General features: G+C 40.1%; 1 protein-coding gene across 4 annotated transcripts in view; it reads left to right on the top strand.

Annotated features, from left to right (window-relative positions):
• Positions 1-26,376, top strand: part of syt1a (synaptotagmin Ia) — a 217,026-nt gene that overhangs the window by 126,912 nt on the left and 63,738 nt on the right. For 3 of the 4 annotated variants that reach the window (XM_085386890.1, XM_085386887.1, XM_085386888.1), the window contains one exon: positions 25,748-25,951. In XM_085386890.1, coding sequence (XP_085243016.1) covers positions 25,777-25,951 — 175 coding nt within the window. In that variant the 5' untranslated portion in view covers positions 25,748-25,776. Of the gene's footprint in view, positions 1-20,671; positions 20,741-25,747; positions 25,952-26,376 lie in introns of those variants that run through there. The other variant, XM_085386889.1, reaches the window with a different exon arrangement.

The raw sequence follows: 26,376 nt of genomic DNA, 5'->3' as shown, positions 1-26,376 counted from the left end.
CACACCACGCTGCTGGGGTTTATAGATTGCTGAAGTACATTTTTACATTAAGTATATTGCATTTAATATAGTTCATTTTTTTAAAGCAAGGCTACACTTTTGAATGTTCTGACTTATCTAATGATGAATAAGCAGCAGCATCTTCATCGCTAATAGAGAGTGGTTAGGAGTTTGTTGAGTAGGTTCGAGAGAATTAATGCACAAATACCGTTGACAGCACTAGTTGCTTGTTTGAATTTGTGTAATCTGGAACCTGAAACTGTTTAATACTGATTCTCAGTAACCATCCGTAAACATAATACATATTCATTAGTTTTGGCACAGAAAATTTGGATCAGTTATTTTCTTCCTCTGATGTTGCTCCTGAGTGAATCCAAACAAGCGTGGTAGATTTAGAGCACAGTAAACCTCAAAGGGTTTTAGATAACACAAGCCAGTAGAAGCATATCTGCTGTATGAGATAAGAGATAATGCACAAGGAAAGTGATGCCATCGCTTGTGTAACAAAGAAACTAAGGCAAGGTGAGATGGACATTTTTAAAGCACACACTGCAGTAGTGTTGTATATAAAATAGTCTATAAGCAGCAGGATTGTACACTTAGAACACCTACATGGCACATGAAGGTCTCTTGAGATAGATTTTCTTCATCAAACCTGATGATCGCCTGACTTGACTGCAGTTTTCAAAAGTCTAGTCCTGTAGTAGTGCTTTCTTCCAAGTGTTTAACATGAAGAATAGACTCTGGGGATATTTAAATAAACTCTGGGGACTTTCATATGTGTGTTATTATGAAGAAGTTCTCACTGTATTCATTTAATGACTTGATTGGATTCAGAGTCCCTGCAAATGTCCAGGTCTGGTATAACTTTAATAATTACCAGACCTAGAAAATTGGATCGTGTTACCTTTGGAAAAGAACCTCTCTATTCTCAGCTGTGCAAACTGGCAGCTGGTGTTACTTCATAATTCATATATATGCCAGTGGATTCTGAACAAGACAAAAAGAAAAAAGAGAGTAGCTCCCCAAATGTCACATTTCTATGTGAGTATTCTTATGATTTATTCATAGTGGTCTGTGTTTATGAGATCTTTTTAAAACGCCGGCTCTTCTCAGCCCCTTGTGTAGCAGCATTAGTGCTGTCAGATGGGGAACAGCAGTGAGGATTTGGACAGCCTGCTTTTGTGTGCTTTGACCTCAACTGGACTAGAGAGTTTGGCTCTGTGTGGCGGCAGTCGGTCGGCCTCTTCTCTGCCTGATCGGATTGGGCCGCAATTGAATGACACAACTGTTTGCCGGCGCCGGGTGGAGGCCGACTGGCATTCTGTTCGTGCCAAACTGGCTCTCTCCTGAGACGTCTCGCTGGGAACGTGTCCCTCCAATCCAGCTCCACCTCTCAAATCTCCTGCTGTTTACCAAAAATAAGAATTATCACAGCAGCTCTGTCTGGGCACAGGTTGTCACTTCTCTTTACTTAAATTACCAAATGGCACTCATGCATAGCTAATTTAAGTATCCAAAAAAAAATCTAGATTTTTTAATAAGACAGGGCATAACAGAGAGGGTGGTACACAGCTAAAGAGGGCCTGTGATGCTGATTTCTGGCTCTGTATTTTTATTCTTGGAGTGTGCCGGAGTAACTTTGCAAGATACATACACACACACTGCAAAATAATCCTTACTTAGTTATATATGTATTATCTTGGTTCTCAATTTAAATAAATAAGCTCCAGTCCCCCTTCCTTTAGGCTTACTCTCCTCTAATTGGCAGCCCTTCACAAACAAAAAACTCAAACAGCAGGTGAGTGGTGGTCGAGCTCTTACAGGCCAAGCTTTGCACCTGAAAATGACTACATGAAACACATCTACTCCAAATAACATAATACAGAGCCAAGAGTAAAAAGAACTTTTTGAAACTCAGTGTATAAGGATTATAATATTAGCCCCTTTAAAGTTTTTTTGTTCCTTACATTTTAGATTAGCATCCCTCTAAACCCCTTCATCATGAAGTTGTTGAGTTCATCCAATTGGCTCGCTGAGGCGCTCTGCTTTCTAGCCAGAATAGGGCAAGTGAAAGGCATCACGACGGGTTACTGCTGGGGAGGGATGTCAGAAAAGATTCCACGCTAGTGCTGGCAAGCATTGACATTCCATCCTCCATAAGAAGAAAGTAATTGGCCTCCTAATTGCTCTCAGAGGCATGTTTCACTGACCGAGCCACTTCCCGGTACTGCCCTCTGCCTCAGAACAAGTCCAGTGTCAGCCTTGTGTGATCTGACCTGAACACAGGAGAGAAAAAGCAGTGCTGGCTTCCTCCTTCCTTAGGTTTTCATTACCCTCCCTCAGTCGTGCCATTCTCTGTCTGCAGCTCTGTTTTTATCCCTCAGGGGGCACTCTCTGCTCCAGCCCAACATCCTCATCACTGAACTGTTAAATCGCTCTCGGATCAATAGGAATTACATTTCTAGAGTCTTACAGCCGTCACGGGAGACACACCTTCATGATCTTGTTTTATCTTGCTTTTCATCCATTTTTTCCTCTTTAAGTTTACAACTAAATGAAGTAATATTGACAGAACTTTTTTTCCCCTCCTGCCTGCCAAAGGTGAAATCCAAGAGAAAGAAGAAAAGAAAACGTAATACTGCTTACTCTTTCCAAAATGCAGAGCAGAGTAATTGTTATATTATTCCTACAACCTTGCGAAAGATGTTTCTGGCTTAAATCTCTTGTGATTTGTGGGTAAAAGGTTGAGAGAGAAAAGGAAACGCACTTTCAGAATGAGCATATATGAAATACATTTCATGTTTACAGAACATCTGATTTCAGGAATCCATAAGTGATGATATTTTAGGACTTTTGGTCTAACCAGCTGATATCATGACTCCAGTTGCATCACAGTCATTGTTTAAGAACATGCAGTATAAACACATAAACAAGCTGTATAGTAACCAATTGTGCCATTGTGGTATTTCTGGGAAAATTGGTTATTATATACACCAGTAAGTTAAACATCTAAACATATTGCAGGTCTACTGTGGTTCCTCGAGTCCCTCCCAGTTCTCTGTTGTTTTTTCTTTCCCCTCACCCCTCCTGAATGGTCACGGCAGATGGCTGCCCCTCCCTGCTTCTGTTTCTACCTGTTAAAAGGGAGTTTTTCCTTCGCGCTGTTGCTAAATACCTACTCATGTGAGATCACCTCATTGCTGGAGTTTTCTGTTGTAGCGTCTTTGCTTTACAATATGAAGCAACTCAAAGTGACTGCTGTTGTAATTTTGGTTTCCTGGTGAATTAGGTTGTATTTGTAGCTGCAGCTGACCAAAAGTAACTTGATTACACCACATTTCTATCTAATTATATTACACGAGTACAATGTAAAATGTTATATTTACTGGATTCTAGTCAATGAAAGTCACTTGAGTGGTATGCATTCAGTTTACTGAGTAAGGGGGAGGGCAGCATGCCTGTGCACATTCCCGGGTTTTGCTTTTATTTAACATAAATTACTTGATAGTACATACTTATACAGTCTCCAGCTCTGCTATATAGAACTGCAGGCTTTATGACCAGCTCAGCTGTGTGTGCATGCTCTGCTTAAAGTGGTCACCAGCTTGCAGTGGATTTCTAGAGAAGGGGAACAGCAACTGGTCCGTGTGTAGGAAGCTCCGATGTAGGCACAGTTTTGTTCCGAGAGCTAAAGCACATGGGAAAAGCATTTTGTCACCATCGTTCCTGTTAAACTCTGCACACACTAATAATCGTGTGCTAAAAATTTTATTCTTATTTCCCCGTTTTAATCAAAACATGTTGACTTTTGCAGTGTGGCTGCTAGTTCTGCTGTGAATATGAAAAAGTAGACAAAAGGCTCAAGTGTTCGCAGCATCTGTTAGTCATCTCACGGCTTTAGTCATCCGTGAAAGCTTTTGCTCTGCATCTGAATGAGCAAACATCACATTTGAATCCATGTGGTGTCTTTTCGCTTGTTTTTTTGTTTTTCTTTTTTTTGTTGTTGTAAAAAAAAAAAGAAAAAAGTGTTGACGGAGTGGCTATAATTGGGGCGGGGATCGTTGAAGCCAGAAGACTCAGTGACTCATAAGAAGCCATGACAGAGAGGTTTATATAGGGGGAGATTTCAGCGACCCACTTGGAATTAAGACTTGGAGTGAAACTGGATGTGTATGGGGTGTCGGGTCTGTGCTTGATCCGCTCTGACAGAGTGGTGTGTCAGATGCAGTTCTCTGAAAAGTACACAGATTGGAGATTACTTCCTCTGAGGCCGAAATTATCTCAAGTGTCACGTAACGGAGCTGGTGGGAGCCAAGAAGTGAAAGACAGCTGCATGAAATGTGAATGATAAAAATGAAGCTCAGAATTCAAGTGAAAGTAACAAGTACTGGCTGTGTTTTAGCAGAGAAGATACCATGTTTTAATTAAAGTCAAATCAAGTCTATATAATCACAATCACAATCCAATTAATTTAATTGTGCATTTATTTTTAATTGTTTTTCTTTCATCATTTCTTATTTGCGTTCATTGTTAGTTCATTTTAATGCTTTGTTTTGAAGAACTTTCTTCAAAACAAAATACACCTCAGGGGGTTTACACTGGCTAATTTGAATGTGCTGTATAAGGAGACCTGAGCTACATATACTGAGTGCTGTAGATGATTTGGTTAAGTACTCAAAAGCATTGCAGTCAGCCATCGAAAATGGTCTTGAATAGTTAGAACCAAATAGTTGCTTCACAAAGAAAGCAGTCTGGGGGTCAATAACAGAATAATACAGTTATTATTACCTGTTAAATCCAGGCCAACAACTGTTGATGAAATCTTACAATTCCCATCCCTTAATCCCATTTTTCTGTTTTGATTCGAGCGGCAGGTTCATTTTCACCTCTGTCTCACTGTTGAAGCTTCTGCCGGATGTACCTGCCATCCTAAAACCAATCTCAGACCAAACATATTGAAATATGTCGGTTCAGATATGTTAGCTTTCTTAACGCTTAAAAGCTATAAGCATTAACACTGGGAGAATATGCAGAAATAGACACCGTAGCTTGCTGTCTGTGGATGGTGTCCTGTTGTTTGCCTTGAAATTCTTGCATAGGTTTGCACTGGAAATTTTGGAAAGCCGATTTAATAAACCCCTACGCCTGATGTAAATCAGTCAGATAAATGGAAACTTTAAATAAAGTGGATCTGTCCAATGTTATGAAAACATGGAGGCGTTTTTCATAGGTAATCACCCCCGCTCACATACAAAAAAGAAAAATTCCTTGAAGGCCTTCGAAGTGGAGTTTTTCTCCTTATGACAGCAACGGCAACCTTGCTCTGAGAATGTGGCCGGATTCAAGCGTGTCGATCAAGCAGGCGACCACTCGACCCCCAAACTAGCCCTGATACTGATAATGGAAACAAGCAATGTAAAGAGAGATGGACTTTCAAAGCTTCTCAGGGACCCTTGGCAGTATGTATGGTAGATGAATCATCTTATAAAATGGGAAAAAGGTAAAAGAAGTTGAGTCATATGAGCAAAAATGTAGTCTTTTACATATATCAGACCATTCCTCTTCTGCATCTAAGACTGCTGCTTTTATGATGTTATTTTTTGTGTTGGTACTTCTTAGAAAGTTTATTTTAACTTTAAGTTGTTTTATTAAATATTGAATAAGTATTGAATGGATATTTTATTAAGAGTTTACTAATGAGAAACTAGCTAACTCATAAAGGACCCTGTAGGTGTTGGAAAACTCTACCATTGTCGTCTTGATTTAGACATTGCAGAATAATTTTTTGAGCAAATGACGTAACATCTGATTGGAGAGAGCCCACAAGCTCAGTACTTGAATCGTTTAATCAGAAAATGTATATTAGAGCCTTTAACAGAACTTCAGTGAGTTATAACCCTAACCTTGTGCATAAAAAAAAGGAATAAAATCAAATAATAATTCCAACTTGTGTTCTGTGTTTGGTTAAACCGAGCCATAGAGATTGTGTCTCCTGAGCGACTTTTCTGCTCGTGTAACCAAAACCATTATTTGGGTGAAGTACTGCGCGCCTCTTCAGCACCACGGAGAGCTCCCAGGACGGCAAGAACAAGAGTTTACACGGATCAGCGCAAATTATAACCAAATTTATAATAGACATGCTTGTTTTCAAATAACACACAATCCCCATAGACCTCATTTATTTTAATCACAGGACCACGGTGTTCCCAAAATCTACCGAAGCGTTACTTGGACGTGGCAGTATGAATGGTGGGGAGATGGGGTGCACTGGCTTGGCCAGAGCCAGCAGTGATAATTATCTTGTGGGCTGTGGGAGGTGGAGGGGTTTTCTGTTGTTGCCTGGAGGTACCATTGCAACAGCTGTTTTGGTTCGGAGCCCTGCCTGCCAACGCTGGGCTCATCGTGGTCATGAATCTGTCTCCAAGTGTCAAGAACGGTAAGATGGTTGTTGCTGAGCTGAGAGTTTGAAGTGCTGCCAGTTATGCTACCTAGAGATGAGAAGAAGCTTTCAGAGAATTTATTTTACATTTACAAATTATTTAAAACCTCTGCTCAGTGGATCAGACGTGTTTTTTTTTTTAAACACATTGTGCGTGCATGCTGCAAAAGTCGTTTGCAGCACACACGTGTGTAAGCTTGGAAGCAACGAACATGATATCCTAACTTTACCCATCATATACCATCTTTCTATCTCTGCATTGCACTATCATGGCTGTAGTCTTTATTATTCAGGAGCGATTTCAACCCGGTTCCTTGACATGACTGCATCTGATCCCAATCTACAGGCGTGATGCTCACAGGTGTAGCAATCTTAACAAAAGTAACCGGCTTATTTGCCAAGTCTGTGACATGTGTAGGTTTCTGCTGGTTAAACCCAATAGAAGCTGTGCTTTACCACAATTGAGCTATGATTAGATATAAAGCAGCAGACAGAAATACATCTGTCTCTCCTCGCTTCCTTCCTCCTGGCCTCTTACTCTGTCCCAATTGAGTGGCACGGTGATAACTGCATATTTGCAAATGAGAGAGCTTCTCCCATATGAGGAAATCAAAACCTGTGCTTGTCAGAGACAGCTGACGGCACGAACGATAAGCTGAAAGAGTGTTGGTCACAAGTCCTGTTTATTTCAGTGTCACCCTCACAGTGTAATCTGTCAAGGTGCCACCACTGTCAATGAGTTCAGTCTCACTTTTCAATCCAACCTGGCACTGTGGAGTATGATTTAACGGGGCTGTTGTGTTAAATGATAACATCAGTGAGATCTGACAGCTCACTCCAGTACAATGGAAGAAATCACGGAAAACTATAGCATCTTTTATTTTTGAGGCCTTCTAGCTAACCCTTAAAGAGGGTTTGCTCGGTGTTCATTGGGTGACAGAGCTTAATTATAATTTTCTGACAATTATTGAGCTAGTTAGACATTGGAAAGTGTGCTGTTTTTCAAACAAAGTGTGTGGGTGGAAATGTTGTGAGAGGCTGTAGGCGTATGAAAGGATGCCCAGTGGGGGGAAAAGGCTTTCTAATGGGCAGAAAGGGAGAGAAAAGATAAGAATGCATGGAAAACGACACCATGAGGAGATACATAAATTAAGGGAAGAGTAAAAACGCTCCTGTGAATGCTAGGAAATGAAGCACGGTATCGTAATCATCCGAATCACTTTTTATTCTCCTCCAGTGTGCTGCTGTGATCGGCTCACATCTGTTTGAGTTGGTAGATCGGTGACACTTGGGCTGTTATTTCTGAAGTTGAAGTATTTGTCACCTTCTAATCACACTCTCACATCACTCTGTGACACCTTTATCAGATTAGGAACCTGTCACTTTTTGTAAGTGCGCGCGTGATTGTCTGTGTATTAACAAGCAGGGGGGGTTTAGACATCCTGTGACTCAAACGTGGAATCAGACCACCAATCTGTCGAAAGTGTCAACTAGATTCAAGACGTGGGTGCATGTGAAGAAGACGGCCTGATTTATTCCATCAATCAACAGAATTCTGATATTTGGCGACCCGGAATTCACCCGCTTCACGGAGCACGCACTGGACTTAGATAGTGTGTAATTTAGCCTGTTGGCTCAAAATGTCAAAGTTGAAAGTGGCACATGAGATCCGTTTTCATCAAAGCACCAGATAAGATAAGGCAGTTCAGATTTTTATTTTCCCTGAAGATGTCAGAGCAAATTAAAAAAGAAAAATCCTGGCGCTGAGGGAAAACTTTGAGTCTACCAGCTTCCCTTTAACACACAATTTAGCTGAAATACCTCCTCATTCTCATTTGAATTTGATCTTTTTTTTCCCCCCAAGTGACAAATCAGATGAGACAGCTCCTGTTCACCTCTTACTCACCGGCTGCTTCACCATTTCTTGTTTCAGCTAATCCACAGCTCTGTCATCAGTAAGCCGCACTCCAAACAGAATTTAAAAGGTCAGTTTGGAAAGAACCCTTCAAGGGATGTCTGTTTGAGAACAACAGTAACACCTTTGGAAAGGTGCCTTTTATGACATGGAAAAAGGCAGCAGTGACAAATAAGGAAGCGCAGCAGCTCTATTGGCTATCTGTAACCACAGAAACTACTAAGAAGCCATGATGTATGGAAATCAAGACTGCTGCGATGAACATTATTTAAAATGTGGGGACTTAAAGTGATAACTCTCAGCACTGACATGATTTTTTGGGTGACTTCATGTCATAGCCCCCTGATTATTTTCCTGTCATTTGTTGTATGTGTGACTGAGCCCTGAGGATAGGCAAGGTGTTAAAGGCGGAGGCATGAAAGAGAGCAAAAGGAAGAAGAAAAAAATGAAGCTGGAGGGTGGAAGCTAAGTAAAGTCAAGGCTAGGGAGCATTTGTTGTGAGTCGTTCCTACTCTGAGCTAAGAGCTGAGCAGTCTAATCTGTCTAATAACAAAAATGAAGATGTCAAAAACGGGGAAATTTGGGATCAAAATAAAACGAGAACTAGCACAAAAGATCGGTGGGGGATAAAAAATAGTCGTTCCCTCGTGTGAGGTGTAATTGATACACTGAAGCATGCAGTTTTCCAGTGTATCTGGTAGTGACTCTTAACAGTGTCACTTGATGACATCTCAAATGAGTGAGGGAAGAATAAACAGAAGTTAATTAACTCTATTAAATTAATTGCTCCTTAATGACAAACCTCCTGCTTTTTCCCATTTTCTTGTATTGTGATGTGATCTTCTTGTGGTTTAATGATTATATTGTTACTCTAGGTTCTTCATAGCATGTTTAACTACAGCCTTCCTTCACCCGATCACATGAATTCATATACATGCGTAGAACCTCGTCTAAGATTCGCACACACAAACACACTCAAACTTAGGGTTCAGGATCTTGTCCAAAGATACTTCAGCTTGCAGACTCGGGGAGCCAGCAATCAATCCACCAACCTTTGTTGCAGTAAACAACTTTAAATTCTCTGTATTTGTTTTTTAAAAACCTGTTTAGATAGGAAAATGGTTTGAAATGAAGGTTCATGATTTATATGTTATAGTTTACTGATTTTGAATAGCATGGATAGCATTTAAAAATCTCCAGGATCATAATGCCACTAGCACAGATCTCCTTTGAGCATTCTGCATTTAAAATGGTGTGTTTACTGAGAGTTGAATGAGGAAATGTCTTAAACATACATGTCAAAAGCTCATGTCCATTCCCCATTACAACTGGTTAAGCAACCAGTTACTCAGTGACACCACATCATTTGGTTGTTAGCATATTTGCCTCACGGCAGGAGGGTTCAAGGCTTGTCAAGGTTGCCCTGTTCCACTGGGAGCTGTTTTCCTACCAATAATTCTCCATATTGCCCTTGACCAAAGCACTGATTTTGGTCAAGGGCAAGATTTTTTTTTTCCTTAGTAAATACCCACTGCTGCAAATATTAAAGATGGGTTAAACTGTGAGAATGAATTTCACTGCATAGTTAATAAAGCATTTCTTCTTCTAGTGGAAGGCCAAAGACTCACTGACTCCTGAGTCTTATGTTTCTTATATTAACCAGTTTTCATGTGTGGTCATAGTCTATGCACATCTTAACACCAATCTACATAAATAAACATATTTAAAAAACACTTAACCATTAGGAGATTAGGTGTACAACCCCACCTTACACACAATAAGCCAAGCCACACAGACACATTTTTCTTTTTACCGGTAATCCAGAGAGATCCATCTGTATCCTTTTAATAATGTGAAGAGTGGCTATTATAAGGACATATATTGTAGTTTCATTAGACAGCAGTATAACATAGAATACCCAATACTCTCTCTCTAACCCTTTGGAGCAAATCTTTGCTGTTCTTCGAAGTCCAGTCTGGCTTCTTAAAACTCTGAATTCCTGCCTCTCCCAGCCTGTCACACAGCTAGTGGTTGCCGGGCAGATTTCCCTGTAGTGTAACCCTGGAGGTAGGCAGCAGCTGAGCAAATGGCCTTCCCTTTATCCGTATGACTCACCTACCAGTAGTCGCACCATGGCCCCTGGCCTAGCTTCCTACATCAAACTGATTCCAACAGACATAACTCCCCAGGCACCTCTGTATTAGCCCCGGTCCTCAACCACCTCCGTGCTCCCTCCTCCAGACTTGGAGCCAACGAAGCACGCAACCGGGGCTAAGGGTTGCTAAATGTAGGAAGGGGGTTTTCAAGCTCCTTCAAACCGTGTCTGTCATTGTGATTTAAACCCCCACATGTGATCCCTCTAGTTTGTCTAGTAAATGCGGGGGCAGTGACAGAGTGGACCAGCAAAAATCCCCAACAGTACAAGAGTAACTTTTGAGCAATGACCATGTGCTCCACAAACGGAGGCTAGGTGTTGAAATAAAACTTCAACACGTATACAAGAGTGTATACAAGCTCTTCCAGTCAGTTACTCAGTGGACGTGGTTGTTCGAGTTTATCAAACCTTTTAGCAGCCCAGCAGATTGGAGTTAATCAAGTACTGTCTTGTAACTGAAAGTTAAAGCAAATTAAAAAGTTCATGTAATCACATTGTGTCTCCATAGCATTCGCCTATAATTCCAACGTGTTGCAGGTAAAAGCAGCAGATCTTTGCAGGTGAAGGACATTTAACCACAACAGACATTTTTTTTAATCTGAAAAGAACTATCCACTATTAATGGGCACCATAATCTCTTTGATTAGTTTGAAGGCTTTTGTAAAATGGCTGTTTGCATTTTTAATTGGCTGAGCCTTGATTTAAATCAATGGACCATAATTCTAGTCTGGTATCAGGACCTAAATCCAACATCCCTCTGAGTTTTACAACCCGTTACTCTGCTCTTAAGTCCCAGGCCTCTCATTTACCCCCTGGCTGGCAGACCCATTTACCAGGAGTGTACCTCGTTGCAATGTTTGTCATATAAGTAGACCGAACATATCGTCCAACAACTCAGGGAGTGTGCCGTACGTACACAGCATAAAGAACAAGAGCAAATGATAAGAGCTGCTCAGATCTGGGACCCTGGAGTCCTTCTCTTTTGCAGACAACAAGGCTGCTTTTTCTAACTTTCCTTAGCGCTTTGGAGGCAGTAATTGAAAATGGGGGAATCTTTGTGCACTGGCTTAATAGAGCTGTCCAACCCTGGCTGCAAAGCAGGGTTAATAACTTTTTCCAGTTCCATTACCCCCTGAGATTGGCTTCAGGTGAGTAAAGAGGGTGCTCTGGACAAGGGGATGTGGCCACCGGGCCTTCTCAACCTCATCTTATCTCTGCTCACTGCAGGCAGCTCACCCGACAATCATTTACATGACCGATTATATACAGAAAAGACCCCTCCCACCCAGTGTGTATATGTGTGACTGTCTGGAAATACTATCCTATAATAAATGAGCACCTAGCAGATGGTAGTGGATACTTGACTGACAGCCAGTAATTAACGTGCCAGTTCACTAACTTATCCACTTTACCAATGTTGAGGTGGGCTGCTAGGTTTTTGTACATGCAAATATCAGTGTGGTGCTGCTTCTTAAGTTTTAATTTTTAAGTTCTTGGTTGTTTATTGGCTGAAGTACTTTGATATTTGACGTGTTATTGCCACTCCATAAAACTGAGGGATTTTTTTTGTTCTTGTGAAACAGTAATGACACTTTTTCTTTTACAGCCCTTGATTTTTCTTTGTGATTTTCTTTGATGGAGAGTGAATATAGACTGAGAGAAATAGACAGCACAGTGGGAGTTTGAGTTCTGCTGACTTTGAAATTGTATGCATGAAATGTTCATTTTCTACTGGAATGAATAGACTGAGTAGAAACATTTATATGCACAAAGCAAGCCAGCTCCTGGTTATAATGTCCCGAAGGTCTTTCTTCCTTAACTGTGAATTGAACTGGCTGGTTGTCAATAAGGAACCGCTTAAGAAATACCGACCAAATATACTGACCAGGCAGCAGCAGATATAAGCAGAAGAGCTGATCCCTATTTTAAGTAAAAAGAGTTACAATTCCAGTATTTCTACAGTGGCCAATAGTAACTACACAAGTCTCTAGCAAGCTAATGTAATAAGAGAACTGAGAAGAAGTGGTATGAAGGCTGTCACAGGAAAAGACGGGATTATTGTTAATTTATTTCTAGCTTTCAGTCTGCTGTGTTATGACTTGGACTAACTGCAGTAACTCTCAGACAGATTGGAGAAGGTTTGCAAATAATTGCTGATGAATTTATAAACACAAACAGATTGCTGACACTTTGCAAAATATCTGAGCCACCTGGTTATATCCTGGTTATATTCTGCATCAAAGCAAGGTTGCCGAACACCTATGTGATTTTGCAGTAAACCACTTTCCTGGATTAATTTCTGTTTCAAAAGTTACAAGGTTCTGGATATTCTCTGATGTAAGTTGTTTATCCAAATTTCTGTTTAATGTGAATCTGCGTGTACAGCAACTTATTTATAATTTTGACCAATTTGATGATAAACAACTTGTTAATTGTGCTGAACTGAAGAAAATGTAGTGACGCATTTCTGAATTGCACCGAGTCTCATTTTAGTCATTATGCCTGTTAAATAAAAACAAATAAAAATCAAGATTTCATTTTGCCACGTGTTGGACATCATCGATATATCGATTTTAGAAACAAAGTTTCAGACTTTAATAAACAAAATATCTCTTATATGACTGAAGAAACTTTAAAAGTAAAGTGTAGCACTTTCTTTTTGCTTTTAAGAAATTATTGATATATTTTTATGAAAAGTAGTTTGTCTTCGCCCTGAGCAAGGTTACTTAAGTAACCAAGGTAAAGTTTTAGCTATTCTTTAAAAATACTTTCAAGCCTTACTGCCATTTACCAACATGGCATTGATGACTAATTCGAGACCTTGCATTGCTAAATGCTATATAATACTGATGTCAAGAGAAAAAAATTAATTCATTCAATAATGAGTCATAACAGCAGGATCATAAAGTTTCATCTTTAAAGCAAGGCTGTACGGATCCGTTTGCCGACATTCTCCATGTTCTTCTTGTTGCTACAGTCTATTGACACAAGAAGACCTTCACTAGTGGCACTAATGGCTTTCCTTTCCCATCAGTTTTACATCCTTCTATCTGCAATTCAAACTTGTATGACTAAATCCGTGTCCATTTGAAATGTGTTGAAGGCCTAAATGAACCACAAAACTAAGTGAAACAACCATCAGTATCGCCACTGGCAAAATTCATTTAACCATTGTTATCAACCTTACAATTTCACAATCATGCATCCCTACTTTAAAGCTTTGAATTGCTTAAAAACTTAATTTGCTAAATATCTCCCCAGCTCAAAATAATGGTCTTAATTGGTTGATGCAGCAATTTATTATGCATGCAAACACAAGCTTTAATTAGATTTTTTTTCCTGTGTCATTTATTGTAATTGCACAGTTAGCACTCCCTTTGGATCAAAACAAGTGTCCTTGCTATGATTATTAGTTTATTCAGATCTGTAAAGCAGTCGCTGAGTGTCGTCCTGAGGATTGCTTTGAACAGCAGGAATTCCCATGCTTTAATCAAATCTGTGACTGGTTTGAAACCTCCAAGCAACCGTTCACTGGTAAATGACTAAGTCTGCCACGCTTAGTGAAGACATATAATATGATTTCATTAACATTGTTATAAAATAAATCCAAATTAAAAGTTGTGCAGTCTTCTTTGATTCAGAGCCGATTACAGTGTTTAAAATAATGATTATGCAAACAGTTTGTTTATGTTGTTTTTCTGTTATTATATTTATACCTCCATTTGTACCAAGAAACTAAAGAAATATAATATATGATTATGAAAAGGAAGGTATTTTTCAAAAAGCTTTTCAAATCTTCATCATAAAGGCTTCGAGTACGTATTTAGCTGGTGGAAAATTTATGTTAAATAAGAGCAAATTTTTGGCTACAAACTACAAAAATGTTCTCCTAATAGAAAATGTTAATGCCTTGCTGTAGTGTTGTGAACCCTTTGGTAGCTAGCAGATTGCTGTGGTCGCCTGTAGTTTGCCTGAAGATGCCAACTTGTGTGCAAATACTTACCAACACAAGTGAAACTTGAGAAAGTGTCTGCAGTCAAAGTAAAGGCTGTCTTATTGCTACAACCAACACACGACAAAAGGTGGGGCTTTTACTTTGAAGGCGAATGATCTCCATTTCCAGTTTGGGTTACACATTTTCTGCTTGGTGAGGATTCAGCAAGTGCTTACAAAGAACATAGCACTTCTAACTAACTGATCAAAGCAATCGCAAGGAGGACACTCACATGCCTCTTTGCAACTGATATTACCTAGCGACAAAAAACATTTGCCGACCAACAATACACATTTTTCCCTGGCTTGCGGGGGTTGATCACAAACCTCAAGGCCTGTGTGACCCATTCTTTAGTTTACAAAACATTCAGATTGAGATGTGAGGCTTGTTAATTCTGTATTATAAGGTACATAATGCACATATTGTATTTATCAAGACAACAGCGATCATTTCTGCACTCATGTATTAAATTTATATAAATTATGCTGTCATAGAGCAACAGGCACATCAATATCTGCCAATTCTCAGACAATTTACTTTGAGGACTGAATCATAATATCGACAAAAAGACTGTGCGCCGTGCTCGCCGTACTGTTCTGTACTTTCCTGTGTGAACTGTGAATAATATCGAATCTGATGGCACCATTAGACCTGAGTTTGGCTGGTTTTTCACTTCCCTTAAACAGCATGAGCTGTAACACCCAGCACAGTGAGGAAACCTGCCAAAGCTAGACCCAGTGGGGAGCAGACCATTCCACATGACACCAACATGCTGTCCAAATCTTCTGAAGAAGGGCTCGCAAACATCTCTGTAGTCACTGTGTTTAGTAGTAATCCGTTCCATCATCTTCATTTTGCCTTTGATCTTTTTTTATGTTATGTTATGTTAAATGCTTATTATAATCCATCTTAAGGAGGCAGGAATCCATTAGCGCAGGCTTTAAGAGAGGAAGGAGAACATGAAAGCATGATGAAGAAGCTCGCAGGGCTGATAGAGGGAGTTGGGGAGCAAGGGAGCTGACCCAGTTAGCAAAGGAGAGAGAGAGAGAGGTGATAGGAGGGAGCAGTGTGCCAGCATCACAACTGTGGTTGGGGACCTGCTGGGCCATCTGGCGGCCCTGTAATTGGGTTGGGGTTTTACACCTGAGCGGTACACCTCTAAAGAGATGGCTGAGTCAAAAAAGAAGAAGAAAAAAAAAAACAAGCAGCATATTGTGTCCTGGTGGGAGTGACAGATAAAGTTGAGAAAAGGTTAGAGCAATTGCTACAGTAGTATCTTCTAAGTGTTTCTTTTTTCTCTCCTTGAATTTGAATTAGCTCTTTCGGCTTGCTTTCACCACAGCTTACAAGATGGAAAGATTTACACGTCATCACTGGGTTGGAAAGGACAAGCTGCAGTGTGACTGTAAAAGGAAAGTACAGCTATTTTGTTCAAAAACAAGAACATTATTTAATGCTGTTTACCGAGCGAGATGTAATAGCGACGGGACGGACATCAACTTTGCGTTGAAATGGAGCTACAGTTTGATTACATCGCGATGACAGCCCTCTGAGAAGGAAAAAGGTCAACACTCTCTGGTTCTCTGTAAAGATAAATAAGCTCGTTTCCACTCTAAATGAGACTGGGTTTCGCTGGGACCTCCTGCTGTGAAGATAGTACGGAAGTTGTCATCTTATGCTTGAATGGGCAGGAAGTCATTAAGACACTAATATGAGCTGAATTAATGTTTCACTTTTGCTCGCGATGTGATGGCTGATGTGAGAGGCATAACAGACGCCATGGGTGGTCCTCCACACGCACTGCTCGTATTTGGTCAACTTTTCATGTGACATTTTGGACTGAGAAGCATCGCTCTCACAAGAGCCGACAGAAAATTGTGTAAAATCAAAGCTCGGAGCGTTATTTCATTCGGATGCGTGTCTCTTTCTGAATATTTGAAAGGTTTCTAATTAATTATAATGGCGTCATTTACATAAAAATCTGCACCTACTGTCTGCCAAATACCTCAGGGTAATTATTATTACCTAAGAAAAAGACCCTGTCAGGCGTGCACCTCTTTTCATTAATCTGATGACATTTGAACGTTCAGCTTCATGTCTGAATGAGCACTCTTGCTACTTCTCCCTAAAATTTGCAGCAGTGCTCCTGCTAGGTTGGACTTCACAGGAATTACTTACTAGATGTGCCAAATATCATCTATTTAGAATGATTTTTGTTATAAATGCTGAAGAATCTAGACAAAAAGATCAGATTATGAAGGGGTTTTTTTAATCCTCAGGTGGGAATAATATTTCAAAATAAATGATGTAGGACTGTGGTGGTGTTGAAGAAGAGCTAGCAAGAGATTTGACACCGAAATGGAGATTTCCTCCGGTGTACTCAGCGCTGAGATACAATGTCAGGTCTCTGAGGAACTGCCACTCACAAGCAATGGGTCTCTTGGGTTTCTGTGTGCAGCTCTTAAATCTAGCTCAACACAACAAAAAGGGGGGAAAACACCACTTTGTGGAGCTACTGGGCAATTATGTTTTACAAGTCATTTATTTATTGAGTTGAATACTTACTTAGGCTAGAATTTTTAAAATGGAGTGGGGAAAAGGGGGACCCAGAGGGCGGTACGTGAAAAATCAGAAATCAATACCAAACAAAACTGTCTTTGACCAAAAAGTTTGGAAACTCGGCAAGTTCAACGGGTTTTAATTATGGCAGACCTCCTGCCTTTATACTCAGAAGCTTAAAGCCTCGTCCACACAAGAAGAGATTTGCTCATCTTGCATTGATTTGTCGCTGACAGTTGGTCGCTACGTATCCCGCTAATGTCTTTAATACCCAGTCATATGTCAATCAACAATACCCCAAACTTATCACTGGTAGTCGTCTAAATCAATCTTCTTTGAGTTGAAAAAATTTAACTCAGGATCTGCCAACTTTGCATGCCAACAGTATTTCACCCATTGATTTACTGAAGTTCACCTTTGCAAAGTAAAAGAAATCAAGAATATTATATTATTTAACTCATCTATATTGACAATGATGCACTGAGGAGGGTACTCCCTCCACTCTACCCAAGCCTTCCCCTTAATTTCCTCCTGTTGTTGCAATAAATTAGCAACACCATAAAATTTGTCAAAATAAAAAGTCAAAAACACCCCTCAGAAAGACGTCTGCTTATTCGATCTACAGATAACAAAATTACGAATGTCTCATGTAGTTCACAGAGAAACAGGATTGTTTAGAATCCCCCTTTTCCTAATTATCTTTCTTTTCAAAACTGTGTTGCCTTTTCACTTTTTCAAATCCAGAGATTTCATTGGAAGTTGCAGTAGACGGAGGCTAACTAAACTAAAACTTCAGTAGCGTAGTTACTCTTTACCAGAATCAGTGCTAACGATTCCTGTTGGCTGCAGTGCAACAAATATATTTTGAGTTATGTCAAAGGCTGATGCCTGAAATGGCTCTCTCTGACACTGTAGCGGGAATCTCTGAAGGTTACGGTAAAAGTGATCTACGTGGCACTTTTACAGCTTTTTATGGTTATTATATATTCCACCGCTGACAAGGACTAAAGTAAATCTCCCTGAATTACACATCCCTGTGCAATCATGGTGATACATCATGCATGTTTTGCTGTCTCACACATGAGCCATAGAGCTCACTTAGAAACACTGAGTGGAAGCCTATGTTCTTCTCAGGCCATGGTCAGGTCTTTTTCGATAGATGCCTCCCACACGCACTCGTCATTGTTCTCCCTAAAAGTCCTCGCCTGCGTTGAAGTATCTGTGTCATTGCCAAGCAGGCATCTCAGCGGATCAGCCCCCACATTCACCTTGCAACATTTCAAAGAGAGACCAAAGGGAGGCTGAGCGAACATGGACATGTGTAGGCGGCCGTGTAACCAAGGAGGACGTTGAGAGGGCGGACGTAACCAATGGCTGTTTTTTTGTTTTGTTTTGAGGGTCTTTTTAAGGCTCATTGTCGCATTTTACTGAAATTAAAAGATCTGATATGAATCTTGTTCTTGCTTTGATTGCAGATTATCTTTTACTAGTCACTCTATTTTTTGTTTTTTTCTGCAGCAGCTGGCCTCATGACACCTCTCAAAAATATCTGATGATAGAGAAAGATGCTGTTAAAGACGTGTTAGTCAAGTGTTAAAAACAGAGCTGGAGAGTGCAGCGATATCATGCTTTTTGCAGTATGTTGGGAACCAGCAGCTGGCAAACATGTAGTGATTGTGAACGCAACACCGCGCTAACAAAGTACAGGTGCTTTTTATTCATATTTATTGAGAACAAAGGGGGTTTGAGCTTAATTAAACCAACCAGACCCCATTAAAGGTGTGTTAGCCTTGCAGCCATTGCTCTTATGCCACCTGTTGACAGAGTTGTCAGCATCGCGTTTGAAGATTAAACCCTAAAAGATCCACTTGATGACTCTGAAATACAACTGAAGCAAATTCAAGTACCTGCTGTTTTATCAAAGAAGACGAGGTGAAGATAAATAGCAACCATCTCTAGCTATTACTTAAATGTAGAGCAGAGGTGTTGAACTCATTTTAGTTCATGGGCACATACCTAATTTGATCTCAAGTGGGCCAGACGAGAATATGAATAATTTGATCTGAATTTCTTCCTTTTTAATGAACCATCTACTCAGAAAACAAAAGATGATCAGCCTGAGATTTTTTACCTCACTCTCCGTTTCAAATATCGTTACACACACACTAAAATCCATGTTCCCATTGGCCTTCTTCAGATTCTTACACTATTCAGAGTACTTTAACAATCTCACCAACCCAGATCTCCTCCAGTGCGTCGGTGACCTTCACTTCAGTTCCTAAGATTGCCCCGCTCTCTCTCAAACAAAGTAAAGGTAACACTTACTAATCACGGCTTCTTGCCGATGCCTTCTTTGGGGTTCTTTCTAGCCTGGACGCTGCTTGTTGATCCCCACTTTCCTCTTTACTTACTCCATCCACCCTTATCCTTCAATAAAGGTTGTTTAATTTAATTGAGGATGTGGACCCTGCTGGTGGAAAAGGCCACACAATTCAAACTTCAGGGACTGATGAAAAGAACAGTTCAGTGAAGGAATTGTAAAGGAATTAACTTGGTGTTAATTCCTTTACAAGCACATCTACATGTTTAAACCTTCAAATAACCCATGCAATGTACGCAGGACTTCTAGCCACAGCTATTTTGAAGACTTTAAAGTATAAAAATCCAATACAAACATGCAGGCTATCAATTTAAAACCCCTGACAAACAATCACTGCAGATGGGATGTGACAAACAGTGGCTGTTAGCTTACAAGCTCAATATAAGTTTATTTTTTAAAATAAACAACAGAACATTTATTATCGATGTTCAGTTAGCAGCCAAAAACCTTTCTGTTATCAGCCACTCACTCCTGTTAGCGTATCTACCTAACCACTGTTATCAGCAGCACTCACCCCATTATAAACAAAACAAAAAAAATCTATTATATAATTGGTCAGAGATACTTTATGCAATCAGATGCCCTGTTATTTCACTATATAACAGTTGTATTTCAGGACAGAGCCCTGTAATCAGTGACACTTGCCCTGTTTTATCCCCCAAAAGGCAGACCTTCTTTGCTTTTCCCTCATATCTCTCCTTACTTTGAACAGCAACCCATCCCAATGCTTCTGGCAAGCTAGCCCCATAATAAGATCCCTCATTGGCTACTTTTGGTGAACACCACCAGCTGTAATCCTGGGTGAGCCCAAAGCACTGTAGTAGTCAGCAGGTATTTTTTCCCCTAGTTTATTTTTCCAAGAATGTTTAAAACACCCCGTCGTCTCACTCACAGACTCTACCTTTGTGCCGAACCAGCGGCGTATTGGGTTCTTACTACCAATCAGCTCAGCCTGCTGAGTGACGGTTGCGCTGATGTTAATTGTCCCAGCTGGTTGCGGAGCTACTGGCCAAACTAGCTGGCCACCATGGGGCTTGCCGCTGCCTGAGCTTTCATTGTTCTCTGCTTCATTTCCTTAGTGGCAGATTTAGTGGTTTTAAAATAAAAGTAGATTTTAGTCTTAGGGCCCTTGCAGGCATACTGTGTAAGGCTCTGCCTTACTGCTCTCTCTCCCTGACTCAGGTGCTACCCTCCTTTTCTCCTTAGGAGCCAACTCCAATCACTCATCAGCACTGGAGTTCAGAAGCTGGGGAACAGTGCTATTTGGACCGTCTGGCAGTGTGTGTTAGCTGCTAGTGAGTAGTCATTTACTCTGACTAATTCCTTATACAGTTTCTTATTTTTGATGATGTGTTTTTGTTCTTGTCAGAAATAGGAGCGTAGCCTTCTGATTTTTTATTCTCTCACACCTACTGTGTAACCCCGTTTGAAAGCAGTATGCTGGTTTAATGAGAGGTCATTGTTCGGGTCATTGTTGACTTGTTGGCTGCTTTCAGTCAGATTTCTGCCAACTGACTGGTTTGTATTAGATATATACATCTTCTAATAAAGAAAAACAAATTGCATTCCACTCTCATAAAATCCAGAGCGACTTTTTGTGCTCATTTCCAGTTCTACGGTTTTATTCTTGGACTAACATCACTTTGCATCTCAGTTCAGGATAATCTTTGTTTACTCTATACCGGCCATGTGTATATATATATATATATATATATATATATATATATATATATATATATATATATATATATATATATATACACATGCATATATATACCACTTCTGTCTCTGCCTGTAAATAGCAGTTTCCAGTTCACTCCTTCACGCAGTCTGTGCCATTTCGTATTCGGTTTAATGTGAATGTATCATAGAAGTGCTTAAACATAGTCTTTATCCTCTTGAAACATCAGACAGGTTAAATGTATTTAGAGTCAACACTCACTTTATTAGTTACACCTCACGCCGAACTGCCTTGCTTCTTTGCGGCTTAGGTTCAGCAAGCTTTTGCTTCTGTATTTGATGATAGCATTTGACGGTTGCTGTGGATTTGTGGGAAACGTCTTCCTGTTGCAAACCTTTTCTACAACATCCCAAAGGATTGTGATCTAGTGACTGCGGAGGCAACTTGAGCATTATGAACTAATAACTATGTTATGTTTAAGAAACTAATCTGAGCTTTCTGACATGAGTTGTCATTGCTAGACAATGGTGCACAACGATCAAAAGGAGAAAGACATAGTGTTGGGCTGTGGCAGCTGGTACAAATGGATTTAAAGCAGCTTTGATTGCTGGCTCGATCAATTTGTGAATTTTTTGATGTTAATCAGAACCTGCGCTTTCCTTTTACCCTGTTCTGGCAGAAAGCAAGATTTAAGACAACAGCTTGGATATTTCACGTCTCCTGACATCTAATTTTGGTGAGCCTGTGCATACTGTAGCCCCAGTTTCCTATTTTTAGGTGACTGGACAGACACCCAGTGTCGTCTTACTGCGGTAGGCCATCTGTTTCATCTGTGTTGTGTGTTCAGAGTTGCTTTTCCTGTGGTCCATGCTTGTAGCAAGTGGTTATGTGAGCTACCGTTTCCTTTCAATCAGCTCAAACTAGCCTGGTCGTTCTTTACTGACCTCTGCCACGAACATGGTGTTTCTGCCACCCACTAGATGTTTTCTTTTTTCCCTTTTTTCTTTAGGGCCATTCTCTGCAACCCCCTGGGATGATTGTGTGTGTGAAAAGCCTGTCTTGCTTGGTTTGGATGTCTGCAGGACCCCAAAGTTAAATGCTTTGGGTTTCTCCCACACAATTGACCGATAAGATATTTGATTCAACTTGCAGTTTAACAGAGTGAGACACTCAAAATGAAGACTCAGCTTCAGTTAAAAAACTTGTCTAACGGCACTGAGAATTTTATTAAAAGAAAAGAAAAGAAAAGTACATTTGATAGCTTTTGGACAGAAATGAGAGCTCCACTGTTTGCAAACTGAGATAAAATATTCACCCACATTTAAAGCCTCATTGCCTCTTGGTTCCAGTTGTCAGGCAACAGATTGCATCTTAACTGCAAGTTATTTATTCCACAAGAATGATACTTGGTGTATTTGATGGCTGGATGATTTTGTTTAGATGACTGTACTTTATTACCAAAAAAAAAGGTGGTTGTCACTACTGTCAGTCTCAATAGTAGCAGTAGGAAAGTAGATTTTAAAACAGTGAAGCCAGACTTGTGAAAACTCCAAAAACACAGAGTTGGAAATAATCAATCCTGCCCTTCCAACTACACTCAGAGTTAAGAAAAAGAAGAGAATCAGTAGATAATAGGTTTCTCTTATCAGGATGTGATAGCGAAGCAGATCAACTGCTTAAATAATCCCAAAGTGATGAAACAGGTTCCTTTCTTCTTACTCACACCCAAATGAAGCTTGAAGTGGCAACATTTAGTTACTCCCTCAGAAAATGACAAATACTTAGAAGACACTTTGCATCCGTAATTTAATTGAAGTGCAAACGTCCTACCTGCCTTTATAAACCAAATTTTATACATTTGTAAAATAATAACTTGGAAATCACTTTGCTAAAGCTTTCTTTCTGTCGTGGTTGTAAATATTGCATTAGGGTGAATTGGCACCAAGTTCTGTTTTCAGCTCTTTCAGTTTAAGAGATGAATATCATTAAAGGCAATACTGAATGCTTACACTGAAATTTTTTCAGTTACCTCGAAACCTTTAACAGCCTGTCTGTCAGAACCAGTGCAGTGCCCTCATATGAAACAGCACTGTAAATGGAAAATGTGAGCATAATAAGCAGTGACTGTGGCAAAGAACGAAAATACGGCCATCAGTCTTTTCTGTGGAGTGGTTTTCTTTAGTATGCCATTATCCTCATGGAGTGCTTTGGCGACAGTGCCAAATTACAACCTGCACTGTGGGAGCAGACAATAAATAGTTCCCATCAGGATACAACACATCACCAGAAAAACAAAGATGTGCACACATACTAACAATCACTTATGTAGTAAAACGAACATTCCTGTTTGAGATTATGCCTATCAAACCAGTTTTTTATTCAGGGATCCAGTAATTGTGAAATTCTTGGTTGTTAATTGGCAGATACCACTTTTTTCTGTTTATCTATTTTGCTTTATTCGGGTTTCTTTTCCCTTTGTTTCAGAAAATTCAGTAATCCTGATTATCAAAAGGAACACTTTTGAAATATTTCATTTGTTTATCACAGCAACTTTGAACATTACTTTTTGTAGTGTTAAATCAGCTTTGCACAAACTCTGCCCATTCAGTTTTGTCAAATATACCAATATATAAGTCTGATGTTGTCTGAGAAAGATGTTCAGCAGATTAGTGGTACAACTCAAATAAAGTGGACAAAAAAGCCATGTTAAACAAACAAGACACATTTCATTACTTTTCTTACACATTTTATTATTCATCCTAAATGACACCAGTATGGTGAAGAGCCATTATTCCTAAGTAAAACAAAGTTTGACAAAGCATACAGCTGACTTTGGATCAGGTGGCCATGAGCCATCCCTTAGTTGTGCTGCAGTCAGCCTTGACTTCCCATAATGAATGTTTCTACTGCACTCGCTCAGTCCATTGTTCTGCCCCCATCCCCTCACCCCCAAGATGAAGTTTGGCGGGAAGTTTCTTTCTATTAAAAGGGAGTTTTGTCTTCCCACTGTCGCCAAGTGCTTGATCAATGGGAGTTGTCTGATTGTTGGGGTTTTTACCTTACAACATAAAGTACTTTGATGTAACTATTGCTTTGATTTGGGGCTATATAGATAAAACTGAGCTGTTCCCATTCAAGCTGATACATCAGTGCATGCTTAGTTAAAACATTTTTATTAAGGCTAAAAAAAAGAAATCTAGAATTCAAGTCTCTGCTTTAGTGCTTGGTGGTTACAGTGTCCCGGCTTTTGACAGCACTGGTAATGAACATGAACGTGAAATCCTTTGCAGTAAGATTGAAACCTAAACCATCATAAAGAATATGATGAGGAAGGTGTTGGGTCTGTGTTTCCACAAGCCCCGCTAATTTAACTTATTCGTCACGAAGAAAACAAGACAGTCGATCGATCGATTATTTGCACAAGGGAGGCCTCGTCTGTGTCCACCACGGAAATGACCCCCAGATCTGACCTCCTCCTGCTACCTTTTATTGAGAGACAGTTCACACAAAACACGTCAGAACAAAGCCACGCCCCCTCGGTTCTAAGACAAAGCATTGTATGTATATGTGTGAACTTCTGTAAGAATGTGTGTGTGTGTGTGTGTGTGTGTGTGTGTGTGTGTGTGTGTGTGTGTGTGTGTGTGTGTGTGTGTGTGTGTGTGTGTCTGACTCAGACCTCTTGCTGACCAAAGGGTCGTAAACGCAGGAAGCTTACATCAAAAGAAGCAGATCTTCCAGATAGGATGTATCTGCAATAAAACATTACAGCCCCCCACCAGAACCTCGAGGATCTGGGGGGAAGGACAGTGGAATTTTTTTCATCAGAGTTGGCAAGCATAGAAATGACAACATTTAACAATTCACTCTAATAGAAGGCATGTTTGTTTTATTGTTGTTGTGTGTCTTTGTAAATTATGTGCAGTTGAATTTTTACAACTCCCATTTTAAATGTTATTTAGACGAGCAAAAAGAGTGGCAGGCTCAGCACTTCGATGTTATAATTGTGGTATTTATAATATCGTAGAGTTTTTAGTGTCTTATTAATACATGTGCCAGCTGTTGTTCTTCGGCGGTGAGTGAGGTGATGATTAACATGTTCAGAAGTTACACAGTACATGTGCAAGTACATGGATTTGCACACACACACAAAGCTGCAGTTAACCTTAGAGACACAGCGCTGCCTTCTGTCCGTTCACAAAACACCTGTGTGTAAAGTAAATACACCTGTTGTGTACAAAGAGCTTGGTGTAAGATTGAAGTCGTAGCACATTTTCAGTTTTCCTGTGAAAGCACAGTTTCTGATGGAGCCAGCAGAGCTGAGATTCACAGTCTTTACCGCGTGAGAGTAATAAATAATAATTTTATCTTCGCTCTGAGATGTTAATCTGGGGTTTAAGCAGTGACTGAGTGGCTTTGTTCTGAATTCAGACTGCTGGCCAATTCATCCTGGACCCCAGCTGATGTTTACTCAGGCTGAGCCAGCAGCTGCTCACACGATCTGCGTCAACTCAGTCATCTGACAAGGCGTGCACGCTGCCTCTGACATGCATCTGTCACAGCAGCAAAAGAAAAAAAAATCTAACTGATTCTGCTTCCTCTTTCCTTTTCTCCTCGTTTCCAGCATCTGCCTGGCTGCCCAGCATCGCCACAATGAATGAAAGTCGAAGGGAAGCACTGGCGGCGGCCGCCCCCGCGCCCACCACCGCCTCCTCCTCCACGGCTGGCTCCAACACCACCAACATGGCCGGCCCGGGCACAGGCGAGAAGGATGAAGCCTTCTCCAAGCTGAAGGACAAGTTCATGAATGAGCTGAACAAAATTCCATGTGAGTGTGTCTTTCTTTTCTCCAATCTGGCAGTGGGACAACTTGAGAGCTAAAGCATCAAGTGTATTTTATTTAATATATCTCTGGTTTCTGGTGTTAATTATACAGAATTACCCATTTTAAAACAGTCTTAGCCCTTATAAGATGCTTTTATAAGGTGTTATTGTTGATAACTGCTAAATTTCTTGGGGTTTCTTGGAACCTTTCTGATGTCATTTTAATACAAACCTCAAACTTCTGATTATGTATGAGGGGTTTGCAGACATGCAAAGGCGCCATTTGTGTCATATAATAATAAATATAAACTTTATTTATATAGCAACTTTCAAAATCAGAGTTACAGTGTTTCTCAACATTAAAAAGAGATTAAAATTAAATAAAATGAGCTATAGGAACACCGGAGATTAAAGTGAGGAATGTTTGAA

The sequence above is a fragment of the Rhamphochromis longiceps genome, linkage group LG17 (genome assembly GCF_057381845.1).
Source record: "Rhamphochromis longiceps isolate RC_006_pf linkage group LG17, R_longiceps_female_GT1.1, whole genome shotgun sequence".
NCBI classification, from domain to species: Eukaryota; Metazoa; Chordata; class Actinopteri; order Cichliformes; family Cichlidae; genus Rhamphochromis; species Rhamphochromis longiceps.
Note: the sequence above shows the minus strand (reverse complement) of the source record. Positions and strands in the feature narration are given on the sequence as shown.